The sequence below is a fragment of the Eubalaena glacialis genome, chromosome 14 (assembly GCF_028564815.1).
Source record: "Eubalaena glacialis isolate mEubGla1 chromosome 14, mEubGla1.1.hap2.+ XY, whole genome shotgun sequence".
NCBI lineage: Eukaryota > Metazoa > Chordata > Mammalia > Artiodactyla > Balaenidae > Eubalaena > Eubalaena glacialis.
In genome coordinates, this window is record NC_083729.1 from 59,971,379 (window position 1) to 59,994,322 (window position 22,944).

The 22,944-nt window shown below is 37.7% G+C and overlaps 1 protein-coding gene and 1 pseudogene across 5 annotated transcripts in view; both read right to left on the reverse strand.

Moving 5' to 3' along the window:
• GFPT1 (glutamine--fructose-6-phosphate transaminase 1) overlaps positions 1 to 22,944 on the reverse strand; it is a 69,517-nt gene that overhangs the window by 26,478 nt on the left and 20,095 nt on the right. For 4 of the 5 annotated variants that reach the window (XM_061168787.1, XM_061168784.1, XM_061168785.1 and 1 more), the window contains exons 4-12: positions 21,341 to 21,466; positions 15,332 to 15,390; positions 13,872 to 14,006; positions 12,403 to 12,464; positions 11,055 to 11,134; positions 7,746 to 7,851; positions 5,827 to 5,990; positions 4,814 to 4,909; positions 184 to 281 (exon numbers count right to left, since the gene is read on the reverse strand). In XM_061168787.1, coding sequence (XP_061024770.1) covers positions 184 to 281; positions 4,814 to 4,909; positions 5,827 to 5,990; positions 7,746 to 7,851; positions 11,055 to 11,134; positions 12,403 to 12,464; positions 13,872 to 14,006; positions 15,332 to 15,390; positions 21,341 to 21,466 — 926 coding nt within the window. The remainder of the gene's footprint in view (positions 1 to 183; positions 282 to 4,813; positions 4,910 to 5,826; positions 5,991 to 7,745; positions 7,852 to 11,054; positions 11,135 to 12,402; positions 12,465 to 13,871; positions 14,007 to 15,331; positions 15,391 to 21,340; positions 21,467 to 22,944) is intronic. The other variant, XM_061168786.1, reaches the window with a different exon arrangement.
• On the reverse strand, positions 19,688 to 20,155 carry LOC133074700 (protein FAM104A-like; annotated as a pseudogene).

Here is a 22,944-nt window from a genome sequence, read left to right on the forward strand (position 1 = left end):
TCCAAGTAGCTATTAAAATTTCTCCCCCCAACCTTCTTGATTTTTGCCGTCACAACATGAAAAGAAAACACGATGTTTTAACAAAAAATAGTTTTACATGGTGCGTTACTGGAGATACTGTTTATCTGCAGATATCTTCTAATACCCAAAATGACACAACTAAAATTTTAAGAAGCCACTTACTGCTACACCAGCATGATAACTTGTTCCACAAGCGATAAGAATCAAACGCCGACACCTCTGGATCTCCTTAATGTGATCCTTCAAACCGCCCAAATTCACTGAAATAAAAGTTTGTGGATATAATTATTTAGGAAAGAACCATATGAAACAGGTAATCGCTTTTCATGAGTGGCCAATGCCAATCTGGGAAAAAACACTGCTGTTTTAAAGCATTCATATTCCTCTTAGGAAGCAGAGTTCTCTCTCGTTTTGAAATGTAAACTAAGTAAGTCAGAACTTAACTGGCCACCCCCAACTTGTAACTAACCTTCCGCACCCCCTGACGCGCCTACACAACTACAGTATCTACCACATCCTACCTTGTTCGGTCATTTTTACATTCCTCTCTTCAGATTAAAAGGTATCTTAAAGGCAGAACTATAGGGACACGGACAATAGATCAGTAGATGCTGGAGGCTGGAGGTGGGGAAAGGGCTGACTACAAAGGGGCTTGGGGAAATTTTTCCCGTGAAGGATCTGTGCTAACTCTTGATTGTTGTACAGGTTGTTTAGGATTATGACCATGTTGTGGAAGTTGGTCAAAACTCGCTGAATTATACATTAAGAACAGTCAATTTTATTATACCTAATTATATCTCAGTAAGCCTGCTTGGGAAAAAAATTGTCTTAGTTGTGTTCATTTCCATTACATGCCCAGAACAGTGCCCTCAACACAATACAAATCACTGTCCTCTCAGTCTTTCCCATCTCAGTCAACGCCACCCCGCTCACCTAGCGGCAGGGTCATCCATCCTTGGTTGCTCAACAGCGACTGCAGAAGCAAGCCCTGTGAGCCCCACCTTCAAACTGTACCTCTAACATCATCAGCCAAGTCCAACATCCCTCCCCGGGACAAGAGCCGTACTCTCCTAACTTCTATTCTCTACCTCCTAGAGCCTGTTCTCCACACACAGCCAGAATGATCTTTTAGAGGGATTCTTTAAAAACATAAATCTGATCACAAACCCTCCAATGAGTCTGTCCTCCTTCTGTCTCTATAGCCACGTATGTGTTCTGCTAAGGGTGCCTTGTCTATGGGTCCTTCTACACATGGCTAGTTTTCTACCTGTGAGAAATTTTCATCCAACATTCATTCAATTATTCAACTAATATTCTGAGCACCTACCAAGTGAATATACTGCCCAAGGCTCTGTGTGGCTACCAGACAGTTCAGCGCCCAGCTGAGGAGAGCAGTGAGCACGCCCGTGGGCAGCGTCCTTCGCCATCTGACCCACCGTCGGTCCGTCTACTCTGCCCCTGCTCTTTATCTCCTCCACTCTTTTCTTCTGCCTTAACTAGTTACAAAATGGAACCAAGGTATATGTTTTGCTTTTTATATTTTTGAATAATTTACGTTCTTCCTTTTAAATTTCAATACTGAGAGGGCCAATTATATTTCTCTATTTTACGAAACTAGTTAAGTAGAAAATAAAACAACGAAAAGCTTCACTGGCTTCCCAAGTAACTTTGGAATGAAGTCCAAACTCCTTATATGGCCTTCAAGTGGCCACAAGCCCTGCCTCCTGCTTCACTCTGACCTAATCTCCTAGCACTTCTCCTCTCACCCAGGCCACCCCAGCCAGACTGGCATTCTTGCTGTTCCTTTTCATGTACCTCTGCCTCAGACCTCGGCATGTATTGAAAAGACTTGAGGGAAAAGGAAACAACATTAAGAGGCTGGGTAGGGAGTCATGCAAAGGCAAATCAGTTTGGAGATGACTAAGTATAAAGTAGACAGACTATCAGGGAGACTTGTATTTCAGATGATGACCAAGAAGGACAGGGAGGTTAGACAGTGAGATTAGCTGGTCACAAGCGTTTCCCTAAAATTAGTCCTAGCAAATTCCCTGATGGCCGAGGGGCGTTTGGGATAGTTCTGGAAGGAGTCGCCCATGGTCTGAACTGATGCTTTGGAGAGACTCCTACTTCTGGTAAGGGAGACCACTACTACAGCAGGAGTGTCTGGAGGAAAGGGGTGGGATGCAGCGGGAACACCACTGAACACTGGAGGCTAGTCTGGCTCCATAGATGACTGGCGGTGTGACCTTTGGCCAGACTGCAAACTGACAGAGCCTCAATTTCCTTATCTTAACAACAAAAAAAAGATAACAGCTATCCTGTTTATATTATAGAACTTTTATGAGGAACACATACCATAGATAAAAGTGCTTTTTAAAATCATGACTTTTCAAAGTTTATCTCCTTCTTTTCCCTTATAAAACAAAACTTTTTCCTAATCTTATTTCCATTCCATACCATAATAGTATTTACTGCTACTCTCCCCGTTCTTCCAGTTCAACCACCTTCCACAACCCCCTCTCCCACACAAGCAGATACAGGTCCTTCTTTGGAGTGCTCCTGTTTCTCTCCTGGCCCCCGCTGCCCTCCCATTCCCCACTGCTTTACCCCAGATGGGACAACATCCTTACTGGCGACTGCATCTCAGCCTCTCGCTCCTCCAATGCACACTGGAGACTGGTACCCAGGTCACTTCAGTAAAGCTCTGATCACCCCTGGCTCCTAAGTCTCCTAACAGCTCTGCAATTTCTACAAAGGGAGGTACCCTTCACACTCAACAGAATGCATTCACGGCCCTCCTGGGCAGTTCACACTCAATAGAATGCATTCACGGCCCTCCTGGGCAGTTCACACTCAATAGAATGCATTCACGGTCCTCCTGGGCAGTTCCTCTCACCTTCTTCCCTAGACTTACTGCTCTCTATTCCTCTTCAAGTACTAGATGTGGCAGACAAACTGGACTACATATTATTTCACAAACAAATTTCTGATGGTTTTCTACTATCTCCTCTTAGCAAATGCATTCTACCCAACTGCAATGCTCCCATCTCATCTTTACCTATTCAAACCTTCCAAATCCTTTAAACCACCACCTGCCTACTTCATGGAGCCTTCCCTGGCCCCCTGTCCACAAACAGATTCATTCTCTACTTTCTCTAAATTCAACACTAAACTTTAAACATTTCAACATTAAACTGTGTTTCTAATGTCATTTATCATATTTTACCTTTCTTTAAATAGTTAATTATGTATTCATCCCCCTTCTAAGAACCTCAAGGAGGAGACCGCAGCAGAGGTAACTTTCCTACAGTCCCTGATACGTTCAGCATGGTGCTCCACACACCATGTTCACCAGATGTTCAACTTATAATTCAGCCTTTAACAAATCTCTCCTGCTGAGAAAGAGTCTGATGCCTCCAGAAAAGAAAAGTATACAAAAACCGCATTTATTCAGAGAATCATTCTCTATCAGTTAGCAGGACGTGACATAAAAGAGAAGGCACTTAATATTATATGTATAACACACAAATTCAGGAAAAGATTGTTGCATACTAGATATAATTTCTCAAAAACTGATTCCTAACACTGAGAAGCTTAGCCCAAAGCTTGTTTGTTAAACTGTTTATTAAACTGGTCATGAAGAATGTTCCAAAAATCTGATTTAGCGATAAATAGTTTATGGATATCCTATGACCACAGAAAGTCAATCTCAAACTCATCTCAGCAAGGTGCAGAAACTCCTGCGACACAAGGTCTAGAGAGAACTTCCAGAAGTAAGACCAGAGCTGCACTGTCACCCCACCTTAAACAGGCAGGAAAGTACAGGTTATCCCATAAGGCGTTAGGCAAGCACCTGGAAAACCTCTGGGAAGTTCACACATCACTCATTTATAAACTGAGAGAGAAAACCTAGGCTGAACAGATACAAGCAAGCTTCCCAACAAAGGGACCAGGTCCCATTCTTCTGAGAATTCAGTGTTCAGAACAGTCCCTGGTACATAGTAGGTGCCCAATAAAGGATTTTTGTACTGAAAAGAAGTTAAATGTTCTTAATGGTACACTGAAGAACTTTTTTTTTTCCTCCAAGAAAATCACCCTAATAGTCCCGTAACTGACAACAATTTTCAAATGTGACTTTCTAGGCATTTTTTATATTTTTCATAACCATTTTAGAGGTATGTCACTTACCATAAAATTCACCCTTTGAAAGTGTATGATCGTGGTGTTTAGTATTTCAGAGTTGTGCAACCATTACCACTATCTAACTTTAGACTTTCATCACCTCCAAAACATCCGTATTCATTAGCAGTCACTCTCCACTCCCCTGTCCCTTCAGCTCCCGGCAACCATTATTATTATTCCCTTATTTTTTATTGTGGTAAAATATACATAACATAAAATTTATCGTTTTAACTATTTGTAAGTGTACAATTCAGTGGTATTAAGCACATTCACGTTGTTGCGCAATCATGACCATCACCCATCTCAGAACTCTGGCATCGTCCCAAACTGAAGCTCTATACCCGTTAAACACTAACTCCCCATTCCCCCCTCTCCCCGGCCCCTGGTGACCACTAATCTACCTTCTGTCTCTACAAATCTGACTAACCTAGATACACCTCATATCAGTGGAATCACACACTGAAGGACTTTTAAAAGAGGACTGGGCTCCACTGATGGCTGAGAGCCATAGTTATTCTACAAGGCTATAAAGGACAATGAACCCTATAAGGCTGTCAATGTCAACCCCCATGAGAGACTTGAAATAATAACATAATTCACATGTAATTACCAGTATAGTCATCAAAGTTGACTCTTCCTCTCATTGTGTTCACAACTGACTCTGGCTGCTCAAAAATTTCCTTCTGCATAAATGAACTGAAGTTGCCTAAAGTAATATAAATTGTATCATTAAAACAAAAATTAACAAGCCAAAGGAGAAGAAATTTGTATTCAACTAAAAGTCTATCTCCTTTAATACAATCTTAGTAAATGAAATGAAACGAAAGGTCATGCAGTAGAGAACAATATTCATACATGACATTTTACCCAATGGGAAGAAAAATGAACAAGGAGGAAAAATACTTTTATTAACTTCATACCTAAAATATGCAATTATAGAAAAACAGGGGAGTGGGACAAGCTTAAGTTTTAGAGTCAGATCTAGGTTCAAATCATGATTCTATCTTTTAATAGCTAAGCAGCTCTGGGAAATTCCTTAATCTGTAAAATAATCTGTTCTAGCAGCTATTTCATAGCGTGGTAGCGTGGATTAATAGAGTAAAGACTTGACATATAGCCATTATACAATAAATGTTAGCTTGTTTTTCACCACAACCCCATCAGAAAGGAAAATATAAACCACAATCACCATAATCATAATAGTTAATAGTAGCAAACATTATGTAGAGCTCACTAAGCATGTCAGACACTGTTGTAAGGGCTTAATCCCCAAAACAACCTTAATGACGTAAATCCTATTATCCCCATTTCATATATGAGAAAACTGAAGCGAGAGAATAAGAGAGGAACAAAGAATAGAACACAAACTATGTTTATAAAGTATCTTAAAACATCAAGTACCATTTAAATAATTGATTTCTTTTTTAATGTTAGAAACAAGAAACCATGAATTCGTCTGAAGAAGTATTATCAAAACAGCAGATAATTTCTCCAAAGAATCATCCCCCTTTCTGGGGTTATCCCTTCACTAATCTGTATTATCAGATTCCTACACCAGGTCAGGAAGGAGAAAATATCCTTTGCATCGAGGACACCAAGGTGTAACAGGATAGAAAGGTTCACCCTTCATGATCTGCTGGAGTTCCATCTGGAGGGTCTGCACAGCTCGTCCAGGGTGATCTCCCGCAGTCCGTTTAATTCGATGGATAGAAAGACGGCCGTCCACCACTGCAGCGACATCATCATCCTCGAGAAAGATGACACGATTGGTATGTTCTATGACAGCACTAAACAAGGAGACAGTACAATCAATAATCTAGGATGATTACTATTAACACAACTATCATTAGGACAAAAGGACCAAGTTTAAATACAAAGTCTATCATCCTGCAATATCTCTGATAACTTTCTGGTTATCAATGCCATTCCCTACAGGGAAATGAAGGAGGGGGGTGGTCACTGCAGACAATGAAGAAAAGGAACTCTGTGTGGCAACCAATTTGATGAGATCAGATGAGAAAGCATGGTTATTTCCTCCTCATCCTACCTATCACCAGTCCTCCAATCATAACTCCTAAATATTTCCCAAAGCTTCTCTCTGTGTCCACCACCACAAACCAGTTCAAGCTACCATCAGCCCTTGGCTGAACTACTGCAGGAACCTCCCAACTTCCACCCACATTCCCTCTAACCTCCCTCCATCCACTCTCCATTTCTGCCAAAATGGACATCAAAAGACAACCCTAATCAAGATTTCTCCCTCACCAACACACCGCTCAACAGCTTCCCTTTAGCTCTTAGGAAAACAGCAAAATGCCTTTACCATGACCCGTACCTCTTTCTCTGGCCTTGTCTCCCACCAAACTTCCTCTCTATTCCAGCCACACTCACACCCAGCCCAAGATCTCACAGGCTGATCCATCTGCAGAGAATGCCTGTTCTTCCCTCCACCTCCTTACCTACTTAACTCCTAGTATCTCCTTAACTCTCAGTTCAAGCTCCATTCCCTTAAAGAAATGTACCTATAGGAGGGTTAAGTCACCCTGTTATAAGCATTCTGTAGTTCATGTCACGGCTGGAATTCTATACTTGGTGACCATTGACTAAAATTTGTCTCTCCCGTTAAGGAAGAGCTCCTTAAGGACAAGTAATATTTTTATTCTTACCCACCATTATCTCCTGAGCCGAGCACATGGCTTTGCTGGAGTGTTCAATATGAACGCATGAGTGAATGAAAAGAGGCCGAGACACTTCTGCAACTTCCAGATTATTTAAGCCAAAACTGTCAGCTCTGTAACAAACCTACCTAATGACAGCAATGACACATCTCAGCACCGACTACATACCCTACATACCTGTAAAATTTAGAAAACAGTGAAGCTTGTTTTCTCACTGAGATAATACATCCCCTGCAGTCGTGAACTGCACGATCATTCATTTTTAGATCCCCTTACTTTCAGGCACAATGAATGATTCAAATACCTGTTGGCGATTTGAGTGATTCCATTTTATCCTCATTACTATTCGAATTTCATTTATAAATGCCTCTAAGCATCCCCACTGCATTTTCTCTCAAAATGTCCTAGTCTAATACTATTTCCTATATAAAAGTGATTTTGCTGCCAATTAATTCTGAATTAAAAAGATGTGTCCACGTTGGATTAAAACTACAATATAGGTTAGCAATTACACTATAATTGGTATGCTCCTAAGCCATTCTACTCTCCAATCTAAAATCTCTCCTTCCTATAAAACCTGGGTTAAGGCTCCTAAAAGAAGAGGAAAAAAAAAACACGAGCTCAGAGTAAATACACTGGAACAAGTCTCAAGGACTTATCTCTTCTTTGTACACTGACATACATACTTTGAATTGACAGCAAAAACGTTCTAGAACACCAACTCCAAAAAGGTCACCTTCACATCCTTAATTAACAAAGTTCTCCTCTACAGCATGACTAGATATATACAAAATGACTTCTTGGTTTCTTGTAGCATGAGAAGTTTTACTAAGAATTCTCTCTGAATCAACCAAGAAAGCTCACCTTGCATCAGAAGCAAAGTAATACTCCACTGCTTTTTCTTCAACGGGGAAAAGGCAAGTTGTGCTGTCCACACGAGAGAGATTACAGCTTCCTTTCTTATCTTTGCCTATATTATAGAGTTAACAGAATCAGCACACATGTAGAAAACCATGGCTGATATATAAATATACATAATTTTCTACAAAATCAACAAAAAACCATAGCAATGCAAAATAATTCCAGCAACTTTTCAATGCCAGGTAGATCACCCTATTTCCAATGCAATAAGCCAACAAGAACAACGGGCATAGAGTGAAAGAGCAACTATTAAAGAGAGCGTGACAGATACAGTGCTGTGTTATACGTTCTTTAATGTAATATTTCTTTTCCAAGTAAAAGGTAAATAATTAATGTCACTAAGTCTTTTTTTAATGTATGTACAGCCTAATTTTAAGTTAACTTCATACAAAACTTAATGAAATTAATACATGTAAGTTTGTATACTTAAACTTATCATTAAAATTACATTAAAAATATCAAAATTGTGCAATGAAAAATAAAATGAAGCCTAGTGGCATATTTTTATTATCTCCTAACAAAACTTCTCTAGATTTTAACAGTAAGTCAGCATAACAAGTCAAGTTCAGGCTACACTAATTCCGATCAAAAAACAAAACAAAGATACCTATAACTCTCTAACCATGGTATATCATACATGGCAGCTACTGCTAAGGACTGGAACTATAAACCCAGAACCTCTCCTTTCTTAAAATTGGATTTTCTTACATTACTTTTATGTCAGGATAAAGTATAGTCCTTTTGCAATGATAATATCTTTTAATTCTAGCACTTTAGAATTCTGGCATTTCTACTTAATTTGTCAAGCTATTGATGAAGAATTTTTTCCCTCTCTGCTTATTCACAACTAAAGTCAAAACTAGAAGGCATAATGAAGTTTGACAAATTTGCAAAATACAGAAAATACTATTAATTGAAGGCTATATAAATGTCACAGAGACAAAAAAGCACCTTTCTCTAAGATCAGGACATAGTAGACCTTGTAACCAATGGATACAATGGCCAGAGGATACCATAAATATACTTGTAAAAACTCATATTGTGTCCATCCTCTAAAATGCATGTCTATAAAAACTTGATAGTAATTATTCTCAGTAACATACATTCAAAGTTCTCCACAACCCATGATTATTTGGTGTGTTTTAGGCATGAAAGCAAAATAGCTCTTCCCACCCAAATTCAATAGCAGAAAAGATACCACACTTTAAAAAACAAGTATAAGATGACATCCCAGAGAAGATAACACTATAAAAAGATAAAACAGATCAGTGTTTGCCAGGGGCTGGGTATGGGGACAAGGGTTGACTACAGAGGGTCAGCTGAGGGAACTTTTTAGGGGATAAATTGTTCTTTATCTTGATTGTGGAGGTGATTATACAACTCTATGCAATTGACAGAACTCATGAAATTGTACATCAAAAAGAGTGAACTTTACTGTATGTAAAAAGGTGAATTAAAAAATAGGCAAAGGGATAGGCCAGCACCTACATTTAAAATTTTTTAAATACAACTAGCTTTGGTTATAAAATGTCCTACTGGGGTTGAGTTTCACCATATTCTTTCTACAAATACTGGTTATTTCCTTCTTCAAGTAACAGGGTATATTTAAATACAATATTCAGAAGAATTCAAGGTATCACTGCCTATTTAAATGAAAAGAATATTACCACTTGACATCTATATGACTGTTACAATCTGTAAAATGTTTTCCCATCTATTGTTTATCTCCTCTGATTTGACTTAAGTGGAAATGATTATTATCATCCTGCTTTATTTGGTCAGTAGTTATACCTGGAGAAAATAGCAAATGCTTGAAAGCCAGTCCAGTGTTTTCCCCTTTATACAGCCTCTTCAATAAGAGGCTGTACTTTTTAAACTAAACTCTGCTGAGCTATACATTATCTACCTACTAGGAGCTAGAGAAATCAGGGTTACTAAAACACAACCCCTCATCTCAAAAAGATGTCTCACGATAAATTTTTCTTCCAACTTCTTAAGACCTTAGCCAATGTTTTTCCATTGCTTCTAAAAGCAGCCTAAGACATTGTACAAGGTAACACATCACATAAGTAATATATACACAAGCAGAATTATTAACAGAAATCTGGAACTCTGGATCCAAAATTTATACTGGTAGGCTAGTTTTTTTTCTGAAAAGAGAGGGAGGGGAGGAGGAAAATAAGTTCAAACATCTCAGGACTGAAGGTTATTTAAGGAAATAACTGTCTGCTCTAGGTAAAACAGTGAAAGCAGCCACTATCTAAAGATGAATAGGTTTAGAGTACTTTGCTAAATCTTTTTCAAGAAACCAAGAATTATGCATTAATAATATGGGTTTCAATTTCCTGAATTTACCATTCCCTGTGTCTTTTACAGAGAGAGCTTTTAGTAAAAAAGTAAACAAAAATAACACACCATTTTTTGTCTAATTGTATCAAAAAATGATCCAGTTTGTACAGCTAAAAAGATAAACTTCAAATGTAAATTTAAAAAAAACTCCAGATGCAAACAAAGCCAATCAAGGTATCAAATGTAAAAATATAAACGTAAAATGTCATGCATAAAACAAAATCCATTTAAACATATTTCAGTTAAAAATTAGGCTAAATTATTCAAATAACTACCACAGAGGTCAATCTACAATAGCCTAGCATGCAAACACAATGCTCTTTTCCTAATCTCAGCATCTTATTTATAATAATGTATCCTACATGATTTTAATTTAAAACAAAGGAAAAAACTTTAAAATTTCAACTATTTCCTCAAATCTCAGAGATCTTAAAGAAACAAATTATTAAAAGCAGTTTTCTAAATGCCAAAAGCAGACAGACAAAATACACTCCACAAATTAGAAAAATAATGTCAAAATATGTTTCCCCATAAAATAAGCCTATTTTTAGAGGCCCAGCACATTCACTCACTCCAAGAACAAAGAATTAGTAAAGAATGAACAAAAGAGGATAAGATTCCTCCCCATCCATGCAGAGTGCATTTCCCACCTCTTTCTCCCTGTGATCCCCACCATGTGAATTTTGATCCAATCTGAGTCCTAGCTAAGGATATACAACAGAAGAAAATTCTACTCGTCAGAGAAATCACAAAAACAAATTCTTTTCATATCTAGACAGAACTATATATATAAGTGGATCTGACCAAAGGGGCATTTAATCAATTTAAGGAAAACAATTCTTTATAACTACTGCACTCAATTTATACATTTTTCCCATGGCATGATGTAGGAATAGTTTTTACCTGTTCTGTAGAGGATTGGAATGTGATCAGTAGATAGTTTATGTTCACTTCGTACACCAATCAACAGAGGGCTACCTCGTCTGTTAGTACAAAATTAAACAGAATTAAACCATTTTTATAAGTAATGCACTAATGATACAAACTTTAAATGATGAGGGAACGCTCTGCAAATAATGTTTAAACTCTCCCTCCAAGTTCAACTTCAGATATAACAAAAGAACGACACAAACAGAGTTTTTAAAAAATATTCAGAAGTCAGCCAACTATGACCCACAGGCCAGGTTTCTCTATTTTTACTGGAACACAGCCATGCCCTTTCCTCTACACATTTTCTACAACTGCTTTCACACTACGACAGCAAAACTAAGTGGTTGCCACAGAGGCAACATGGCCCAGAAAGCCTAAAATATTTACTATCTGTCCTGTTACAGAAAAAGTTTGCAGACCCCTGTTCTATAATGATGCATTAGAAAGTTTTCTCCTTTTTAATGTAAAATGGAACCTTTCTTTTGATGTGTGAACAATATATGAACATTAGTCCCCTTGACTTCATTTTAAAGACAGCTCTCTCTTACCAACTCTTAGGGTTCCACACTGTTCTAAAAAGGACTTCATGATTAGGCTTGAATATCCCAGCAAAAGTAGTACTGGTACAATTATCTAAGACTCTGTCTAGAATATATAGTTCTGAAAAATATGGATATTTTACAAAATATTCAACATCCAAATTCACAAAGTAACAATGGTGCCCCACTACAAACAAAAGGCCAATTATAAATGCCAAAATGCTTTTGCTTTGTTAAGGGATTCTGTTACACGGAATAGCAGTAAAACAACAGACAAGAAGGGCATATGAAAATAAATACGGTCGACCTCCCATATGCATGGGTTCCACATCTGCAGAGTCAACCAACTGCAGACTGAAAATATTCGGGGAAAAAAATTCCAGAAAGTTCCAAAAAGCAAAACTTGAATTTGCCACACACTGGCAACTATTTACACACTAGCATTTGCGTTGTATTTACAACTATGTATGTAACATTTACATTACATTAGAGTATGTAAGTAATCTAGAGATGATTTAAAGTGTACAGGAGTATGTATCTAGGTTATACGCAAACACTACACCATTTTATATAGGGGACTTGCACATCCATGGATTTTGGTATTCACGGGAGTTCCTGGAACCAATCCCCCATGGATACCAAGGGATGACTCACACAGATATCTCTAAAAAAGGACAGAGCCGTTATGGTGAAGGGCCATTCATAGTGTACAGGGAATAAGCTTATAATTCTAAAGTTTCAAAATACATATAATTATTAGTCATTATTAAATTTATATATACCTTGTGCCTACTGCTTGGCCAGGAAAATGAACACTTTTAAATACAAGTGCAAAAGCACCTTCCTATAGAGGGAAAAAAATGCATTAGCAATATATATTATAATCAATTATCAAATGTGAAATGCCTAAAATATACTGGCTTCAGCACAGAAATGTTTTGTTCACACAGCTACTCTTTTGCACTAGTTTATAAATGAGTCTAAATTTTAGGTAGACACTTACTCCTGAGCTTTGATGTATCCAAGATCCACTTTTTAACCAAGCCCACTCTTGAAATAGGCTCAGTAGATAATAGCTCCTAAACAGACCATTTTAAAAGACACCTTTGTACACGCTACCAATACTTCTTAATAGGTACATCATATCTCCCATACTATGCATTAGTAAGGGAAGGCAGAATCAGAAAAGATCCCAAGCTCCATATCCAAAACCCATTCTCTGGCCCCGTAATTTTATACCACTGTTAACTTCCATTCTTTTTGTCCTTGATATTGGAGACATAAATATACACAATCACAATTATTAACATGCACACCATACCGCCCCCTCAACCCAAACTCCTCAGGGACAGGGCCTAAGGAAATCAAGAATGAATAAAGGAGGAACATAAGGTAGGAGAAGGAAAGAACAGAAAAAACTGGGTTATACGAGTAGAAACAAGAAAAGGCTGGGAAGGCACACTACTCTGCCTTGAGTAAAGAGAAGGAACAGTTCTCTATCTTCTCTACCTTCCTGACTCCTTTTGCTGCAGATATCATAAGATTTGGGTGGATATGGGAGGTAATGGTTGGACCTTCATAGAGAGGTAAAGGGCTTTTAAATGGGAAAGCCAGTTATGAGTGGGATTGAGGCGGGGGGGGCGGGGGTGGAAGTCACTATGTATTTGGACCTTTGTGTATCTTTGATATCTTTAATCTTTAATTAGGACAACTGGGATGAGATCAAAAACAATACCACTTTTCTCTTGGGTTGGGAAATAATTTTCTGTAGAGGTACAGGGCCAAGGAAAAGTCCCCATAAGGAAAAATGAGTTGACTACTGGCTTAGAGACATGCAGACATTATCCCAGAATAAAGAGTGTGTATTTCACCAAAGCTACCCTTCGCTAAGTTATTGACTAGAGGAACACTTGAATGAGCAGGAAGCAAAAAAGTGATGAATCCCCAACTGTGTGTACTGTGCACATGTTTGTGTGTGGTGTGTATGGGTTTGTGTGTGTGTATGCATAGTCTTTGGACAAACTGCTTTTGGATTATTTTTAGTTCCCAGGACACTAAACTACAGTGAAAGAAGTAAAATCATTAAAACAACAGTCTTTCAAAATTATTCAAGTTGAATAGTTATATACATGGGAAATAAAAGCAAAAAATACTTAAGAAATTAGCATAATTCGTACTTATCGAAGTTATTTTTAAGCGTTTATTGTGATTAGTGTTGGCAATAATTATCTTTAAAAGTGTGGTTTAATACCAATTGTTGGATGACTCTCTCCACCAAGGTAGTAAAACTTGTATCTTGACTTTCCCGATTGTCATACATGTATTTAACAAGCTTGGCAATTGTCTCTGTGTCTGTTTCAGATTCAAAGTCATAGCCTTTGCTTTCCTGTAATTAGAAAGGAAAAAATTTTGACCCATTCAAGGAAATATTCATAATATCTAAATCTTTTCTACACAATTTTTCCTCAAAAATCTCATTATCCAACTTCTAGTCTTTTTTTGACCACCACACCCTGATTACCCACTCTTTAAAATTAAGGTCACCATCTAATTACGGTGAACCCAAAATAGTGAGGTATTCTCTGTGACCAAACATACTTATAATTATACAAATCTATATATGTCATATATGAATTAAATACATTTTAAAATAATTAAAATATAATGAAATATATAACATTCACAAACCACTAATTCCATTATGAATATAATGATTCCTTTTTTTTTTTTAAATAAATTTATTTATTTATTTTTGGCTGTGTTGGGTCTTCGTTGTTGCTGCACGGGCTTTCTTTAGTTGGGTCGAGTGGGGGCTACCCTTTGTTGCGATGTACGGGCTTCTCATTGTGGCAGCTTCTCTTGTTGCGGAGCACGGGCTTCTCCTTGCGGTGGCTTCTCTTGTTGTGGAGCGTGGGCTCTAGGCGCGTGGGCTTCAGTAGTTGTGGCTCGCAGGCTCTAGAGCGCAGGCTCAGTAGTTGTGGCGCACAGGCTTAGTTGCTCTGTGGCATGTGGGATCTTCCCGGACCAGGGCTCGAACCCGTGTCCCCTGCATTGGCAGGCGGATTCTTAACCACTTTGCCACCAGGGAAGCCCATGATTCCTTCTTTAATGATGATATTTCACTGTCCAATACAATGGCCATTAGCTATATGTGGCTATTTAAATTTAAAGTGAAATAAAATTTCAAATTTAGTTCCTCATTCATCCTACCTCAACAGCCACATGTGGACAGTGGCTACCATATTGGGACAGTACATGTATAGAAAGCTTCCATCACTGCAGAATGCTGAACTGGACAGCTCTGAGAAGTCACTCATGAAGTCATCATCATTACCATTACTATACAGTACACAGCTATTTAGGGCATGGAGCCTTCATTCAATCTGTCTTGAGTCTTCTAACACCCTAGAATCTTTTAAAAATGACACGGTCTCTCACAATGCAAAGACATCCCCCCAAATTCCAATTTTATTTAAGCTTTTGGGTCCTTTATAATCAAGCCAAATAATTATTTTCTTTTCATATAAGAAACAAAAAAGTTCTACTGTCAACAAAGAAAAGTCCAATAAACCACCATATCCTTGTAATTGTCTTAGGAATTATTTGATCACATCGAGATAGGATTTACTGTACATCCCAACAAACAACCTCAGTGCTCTCATTAGAAGTATTCTTCAAAGACTGGTAGTCTTTATAGGTCACTTTACTTACCAAAAACTTTTTCAAGTCTTTGTAGTTGGTGATGATTCCATTGTGAATAACAATAAATTCTAAAAGAGATAAAAGTATTGATGACCAAAAAATTATAGGTCTAATAAACACTATAAATTGCCATTACTATTAAGAGATTTTTCTCAAGTCAAAAAATTTGTTACATGCTATACTTTCAGGTGTAATCAAGTATTATCCACTTTTCATCATCAGATTACCCTCAGGTAGATCAGCAGCACAGTTCACATGTAGAAGCACACAGTGCTAAGAGGTGGGTATAGTGGGTTAATACAATAAACTGGAGTCTAGAGACATCAACTTCAGTTGTGGCTAAACTACCAGTCCAGTGCCACCATGTAAAAGAAGCAGGTTCCCTGGGCTAGTTTCCTCATTTGCAAAATGAAAGGGTTGAACTAAACTATTATTCTCACTTCTTTGTTCATTCATTCTTATGCATAAAACATTCCTAAGTTTAAAGAGAAAGACTTCATCCAGTTTACACTAAATGAGTTTAAAACCAAAGTTAAAGAATTGAGAAAAAACAGACAGTTACTCAGTTCTGTAGTTTAATTTACTTATCTGAGGTCCAGAAAATTCCCAGAATGTCAGATAAACTAAAGTTAAAGCAGCATTTCAAGATCAAATACAGATGACAGTGGGATAATTTTCATCTTTTTTTGATTAAATAACTTTCAAAAACGTAAGAATGTGCAATCAGGAGTTGACAATATTATTTGTAGCCACTGACAGTGTATGTAAAGTAAAGGCAACTAATGTGGATTTCTTATTTAAATTTCATGTAAATCAGGAGAGAAATTACCACTAAATTCAATTTTATATCAAATTATCAAAATGTTTTTTAATATACTTAAAGATCTGACATTAAATGAGCTTGAACTGAACATGTTCATTACAAACCAAATGTTAAACACTTCACGAGATTTCTAAGAAAGAAAAGATACCACAAAATGATACTACAAAAATAAATCTTAAAATTTTAATGCTAGAACACAGAGAATCATAAATAGCTGATATAAAGCCTTAAATTAAAGCCAAATTCTCAAAATATAACATATAGTTTTTCAGAAATCTTTTATAAAGACCTTGTCAGTATTAAAGTTTGAGTAGTTAACATTCTAATCCAATAATATGTGAAGCATGAAAAACCTAAAAAGGTAGCTACTGAATTAAACTACAAAATCTTACCTCAAAGTGATATATATACACACATACATACATATATACACTTATGTATATACGCACTTATTTTTTAAAATTATGGAAGAATAGACTCAAAAATTTTGTTAAATGTTTATATACAGGAAGAGATGGAATAAGGAATAGGAAATAAGATAGAAGCTAGACTTATTTTAGTATGCCTTTTTTATAGGTATGACCTCAGAACTCTGCAAATATTTTAAATAGTTTTAAATAAAAATTATTTTTTAAAGAAAATCAATTCCTAAAACTCAAAATAAAATATATTAACATAATGCTATACCCAGCTAGTAGAACAATTACATACAGAAGGATTATTCCAAGTGACTCCAAAACATAGTAATTTGATTATACATCCCTAGAGAGATATACCCTAAGGACAAAAAAAAATAAACAAAAAACAGTCAACATACTGTTATGGTAGTGTTGACATTATGATTCCATTGTACATGTATCATCTGATAGATCAAATAAGTATGTTGCTGGTGTTAAGAACTAAGTTTTTAAGTGTGACTGAAAAGAAATACATAAATCAATGAGGTTAAGTAAAAACCTTACAGACCTGGATTTGAATTGAAAGTGTTAGTGTAAAATTATGTTGTGTTTTCTCTTTAAATTTATACATGCACATACACAGAGGTATATATATTTCCTAGTTCTGCCCACTGAAAAGGCCTAGGTGCAATGAGCACTTCTAAGACCTGGTTTATAGTCTTTTTTTTTTTTTGGCAGCGCAATATAGAAGTACATGGTGTTACTAGCTTGAGCTAACAGAAGTTTTAAAAGACGACCATTTACTATCAAGTAGCCTCATAGCAGAAATGTATCTGAAGCTGCCAAGGCTGTAGAAAATATGCAGGAGGGGATGGAGATTATTCTTGTGTTTAACAGGGTAAAATAGTTAATTGCTAGCCCAGCACTATAACTGTACTTATTTGGGAAAAAACTGTTTTGTTTCAGTGATGGTTTCATCTTTCATTTCTTTCAGCTGGGTGGGAAATAAAAGGAACGTGCTTTCTTGAGTTTTACATGTTCTTGTTTTTTGTTTTTTTTAAAAGACTTTTTTTTTTTAATTAATTTATTTATTTTTATATTTATTTTTGGCTGTGTTGGGTCTTCGTTTCTGTGCGAGGGCTTTCTCTAGTTGCGGCAAGCGGGGGCCGCTCTTCATCGCGGTGCGCGGGCCTCTCACTATCGCGGCCTCTCTTGTTGCGGAGCGCAGGCTCAGTAGTTGTGGCTCGCGGGCTTAGTTGCTCCGCAGCATGTGGGATCTTCCCAGATCAGGGCTCGAACCCGTGTCCCCTGCATTGGCAGGCAGATTCTCAACCACTGCGCCACCAGGGAAGCCCCATGTTCTTGTTAATACACGTTTTGTTTCAGCAGACTGCCATCCATTAAGCCTGCAGGAGTCCTCCTGGGTATTTCTGAATTGTGTTGTGTACATGTGTGCCTGAGAGCTTGTCTTCTTACAGCATTTAGTTGCTGTTTGCCTTTTTGTTGGATAAAATATTAGCAATGTATCCTTTCCATATTCCCTGCCATAAAACCTATTATGATCCAAAATCCTCATCAAACATCTGGTTTTAGAACTTGGGAGATGGTAGTAAAAAAAAAAAAATTCTTGGACAAACAATCCCCTCCGTAAGCATGGGCCTATGCTGAAACTTTCCCTCACAACTCTACATTTCTACTTCAAGTAACTGACCTTTCAACTCTACCCATTTAGAGGAACAAACCATGGAAAGGAGGTACATATGTTTGCCCTCTTCCTATAGGCCTCATCTTCAATTTTAGTTCTGTCACATAAGAAAATCTCATCCTGTCCCGTGTCCTTTTCTAATCTTGACAAAGAGGAAAGTTCCTTCTAGAGCTATCCATGCTCCTCAGACCTGCTGGGTGCGCTGTGCGGACTCCCAGTGAAGTGGAGGGTGAGAGCAGGCAGTAGACTCTAAGGCACTTTCCTCCACGTAGAATGGCAAGTTGTCCCTTCCCGCACTCTCCCAAGAAGATGACCTGATGCATCCTGGCTCCGTGTTCACACAGCTTGCCACTGCGGCAGAAGACTCATCTATGCCTTTGTTATTCAAACTTGGGTGGCTCTCTAGCATGACTAAATAACACGGGAACAATCCATCTCTAAATAAATACTACTGTGCTGTTTCTTCTAGAGGTGCCTCTGCTGATGTATTTCTAAGCCACACCAGTCTTTCCAGTTTCAGTGGTGGAATGTGGCCCCCTACTTACTGTTGGGGGTTACTTTAAGCATAAAGTAAATCCTTCTCCAACAGTTTCAAAATACTTGTGACTTCAGACATCAGTTCAGAGAGCTTACACTTTGTCAGCCTTCACCTGCTCCTTAATTCTCGACACTACGAGGTGGAGTTATCAATGAGATCACATAAGCTACTGCTGGAAAAGTTTGTAAGACAAAAAGTCGTCACATGTTTCTTGACTCATAACTGAGCAATGTTTTCTAAGTCTGAGATGTAGGCTTTGGAGGAGTAATGGTAACAAGTTATCTGAGTATCCAAGAGTCTGAAAGACCTCTCTGGAAATATAAATATATAACAAAGAGAGAAGACAGTTATCAGGGAGGATGCTTACTTACACAGTGTAACTTGGATCTGATTGTTCTCCTGGCACAAAGGAGCAAGTACTTTCAACAGGACATCTACATACTAAGAGGTGGTATGGCAATTAATTTCAGGGCAAAACTGAATCAAGCATTCTGTATTTTGGAAAAAAACTTCGGTTTTTTTCATGGAAACTAGATACTCTTCTCTAGTTTATTGAATTTTAAAAATTGAAGATTCTGCATTTTTAAAAGGCCTTTTTACATAAAGTAGAATTTCTAATTGACAGATCTAGAAATCAATCTGAATTGGACAAACTATGGATTCAACATGCAGATGAGATTTCCTCCTACGGTTACCTTGATGCAGATTTGATACCCACCCTCAAAAGAATCCTATAAAAAAAAAGCTTCAAAACCCCTTTTTAATCACAATAGTGCAGCAAAACCAGAAGTAAACAACTGCCTGTGAACCTGTTATTTCAAATATCGACTGAAAAGCCAACAGGCATTTTTTGGTGCAACTTTTTAAAACACTGTTAAGTTGAAATATCAAACCTGCACAGCACTGTCCCTTCACAGAAGGCAAGAAACTGCCAGCACATCATGTGGGAGGCCGTCCTTGGTGCTGTTGGCTATGAAAGTGGGCCTCCTTCAGGATCTGGCTGATGTGCAAGCAAGGGCCTTGGCACAAATGCAGACCACCTGGCACGGGCGTGGGGTGCTGGCACTGGACCCGGCGACAAGGTGCTTTAAGCAACTCCCTGGCCCACCGGCCCTGGCTATTAATGCTGCTGCCGCTGCTGCTGCTTCCGCCCCTGTCACTGCTTGAAGACTCTGTGTCCCAGGAATCGTGAAAGACAGGCTTTCTACTACTCCTTTTGGTCTGGGGGGGAAGACGGTGGTCTTCTTCATCGCCACTCCTTCTTTTCCTGGGGTGGAGGCGCTGGCTCACGGCAGCTGATGGAGGGGAGCAACGAGGCGCCACAAGAGGAGGGAACAGAGGGTGTTGTGTTTCGGTGGCCGCCACGCCCAACCCCTCAGGCCTTGGCTCCGTGGTACCCACTGCTACTTCCAGCATCTGTTCCGGGCCCCCCATGTCGCAGCCACCATGGCACCCAGGTTTATAGTCTTTAATTATCGTTCCCACTGAAAGGAACTAGGACTCCTTAGAGAAATGGCTGATTCCAGGTTTGGGGCAAGATTAGATAAACCTGCAACATCTTGAACTACCAGAAAATAACAAAGACTACTGAGCCTACTTGGGTCACATCAAAAGGACTCAGGAGTCAACCTGAATAAGCTCCCAATGACTAAAGATGGGAAGTTTTGTGCATCAATATAGATAATTACTTCAGTGTTTTGAAACAAATGAAATATTTTAAATCCATGAATTTATAATAATACAGTAATAATAAAAAGGAACTCTGTTCACCTTAGAACATTAGAACCGCTTCATTTGAAAAATGGTAAATAAAGGGGAAAAAAATCAAACATTTATCCTGCCTTTCCTATACAATCTGTACATCAGGGTAATCAAGTGGTTAATATGGAGAAGTTTCTCTTTATAGAAGTATTTTAGATAATAAATGACGAAGGAAAGATTGTATTAGACTATCACCATTTTATAACCCCTAAAGAAGTAAGTAATATTGGCAATGATTATCAATGACCTAACACAAAAAGAAAAACATCCAAACATTACAGGTACAAACAAATACCATACCAATTTATAACAAATAGAAGAGACAGAGAATCATGTTAAATGACACCACAGGATGCATGCCATTAGCAAGATCTAGACTGTAGGAAACTCTACAGGACAAACAATAGAGTAAACTGCAAGGAAGAAAGGAGAGAAAAGGAAAAGTCTCTTAGGAGACTTAGGAGATAAATCAATCTACTAAGTCCTTACCTTTTAGAGATACACACTTACATAATTACTAATTAAATGCTATGATATCTAGTTATCTGTGATATATCTATCTATATGATATCTATTGGCTTCCAAAATAATCTGGGTGGGGTATAGAAAAATATAACTGATTATGTATTGATAAATGTTAAAGCTGGGTGATGGATATATCAGGTTCTGTATACTCTCTACATCTGAATATGCCTGAAATTTTCCATATTAAAATAATGAAAACAGAGTTTTCATTCTTCTCCTATTATTGGCCCTCTACAAACACTCCAGAGCATGTACAGTCTGTCCATACCATTATTTTTATCAGAGCGCTGGGGATGGCTATTGACAGGATTGGGTTCGCCATGCGTTGCCCAACGGGTATGAGCTATTCCAAGGTGTACATCAAATTCTATATCCAAATCCATATCTTGTTGTTCTGAAGAAGATAAAATAAAAAATTTCAATATTAAATCATGCTGTAGAGATAATGCTATAAGCTAAAGTTAAATGTAATTATTACAGTTCTGCTCACCTGGAATATATAATTATTGAAACTGAAGATCAGGCATATTCAAAACAGTAATTAAAAGACTTAACAGGAGTTAATGCAGCTGAAATATTTAGGGCAAATGGTTCCAATAACAACCAAAATAATGTATACAAAGAGACAAAGCAAATGTGACAAAATGCTAACAATTGGTAAAACTAGATGAAGTATATGGATGATTAATGTACTATTCTTTCAACTTTTCTGGAGGCTTGAAAATTTTCAAACTTACGGTCAAAAAGAGTTAAGGTGATTTTTAAAAATCTGTATTTAATCCTTTCCTTGAAAAAAATCAGTATCATTTTAATTAGACATGTAAAAAAAATTCATTTTCTCAATGCCACACAACATTATGACTGCAATTTCTTTGGTCCCCAGTGAATGTAACCGTATCTCACACCATAAACTGCAATTATGAAGAGCTTGCATAATCAAAAAATAGTCCTTGAAAACAAAGCAGCACTATGAAAGTATGAGGTTATGGGCTGATGCTCCTCTGTCTTGCAAAGCAGCTATTCTAATTCCTTCTCCTTACGAACTCTCTCTTCTCGCTTCCTCCAGGGAAAAGAAAAAAAAAAAAAAAAAAAAAGACAGTTCTAGTATAGCATCTATCAGTAATGTCTCCTTCTAATTTCCTAAATAGAAATTTCATTTGGCTAAGAAACCAGATAACAAACCTTATCAGAATTAGGTCTAAATTAAGAGCAAAATGCTCAGAAGTGTGAACAGGAAAGTCCACGCATTTTAGTACATAGTCTTTGTAGATTTTATCCTGGCTAAACAGAAGTAATCCTAAAATACAAATCTGATTAAGAAACAATGCTTAAAATCCTTAAATAGACTTCCAGTTGCTTAAAATGTGGTTTGCATCCCTAGCTACCCATATGAATCATCCTAAACCTGGTCACATGGATTTAAAAAAAGATTCTCAAATTCTAACATACAACCAGAGAACCATTTTCTCACAAGATAAAGCCCCAACACCTTTTCATGGTATACAAAGGCCCTTCACCATCTGGTCCCCACCTACCTTTCCATCCTTCTCTCCCAACCCTCTCCAATCACTCCTCGAAGCTTTCAATGCACCTTTTACAAATAACAACAGCTAACATTTATGGAGAACTTACTCTGTGCAAGGTACTACAGACACCTCCCCACTCTATCCCTATCACTGTGGCCTAAGCCGCCATCATCTCTACATGGACTACTAAACAGAATCCTAACTGGTCGCCCTGTGTCCAGTTTTCTTCTGTACAATCTAACCAAAGTGATCCTTTCAAAACAGAAGTTAGATCATGTCAGTCCCCTACGCAAAATGTTCCAGTGGCTTCCCACGACACACAAAGTAAAATCCATCATTCTGAAGA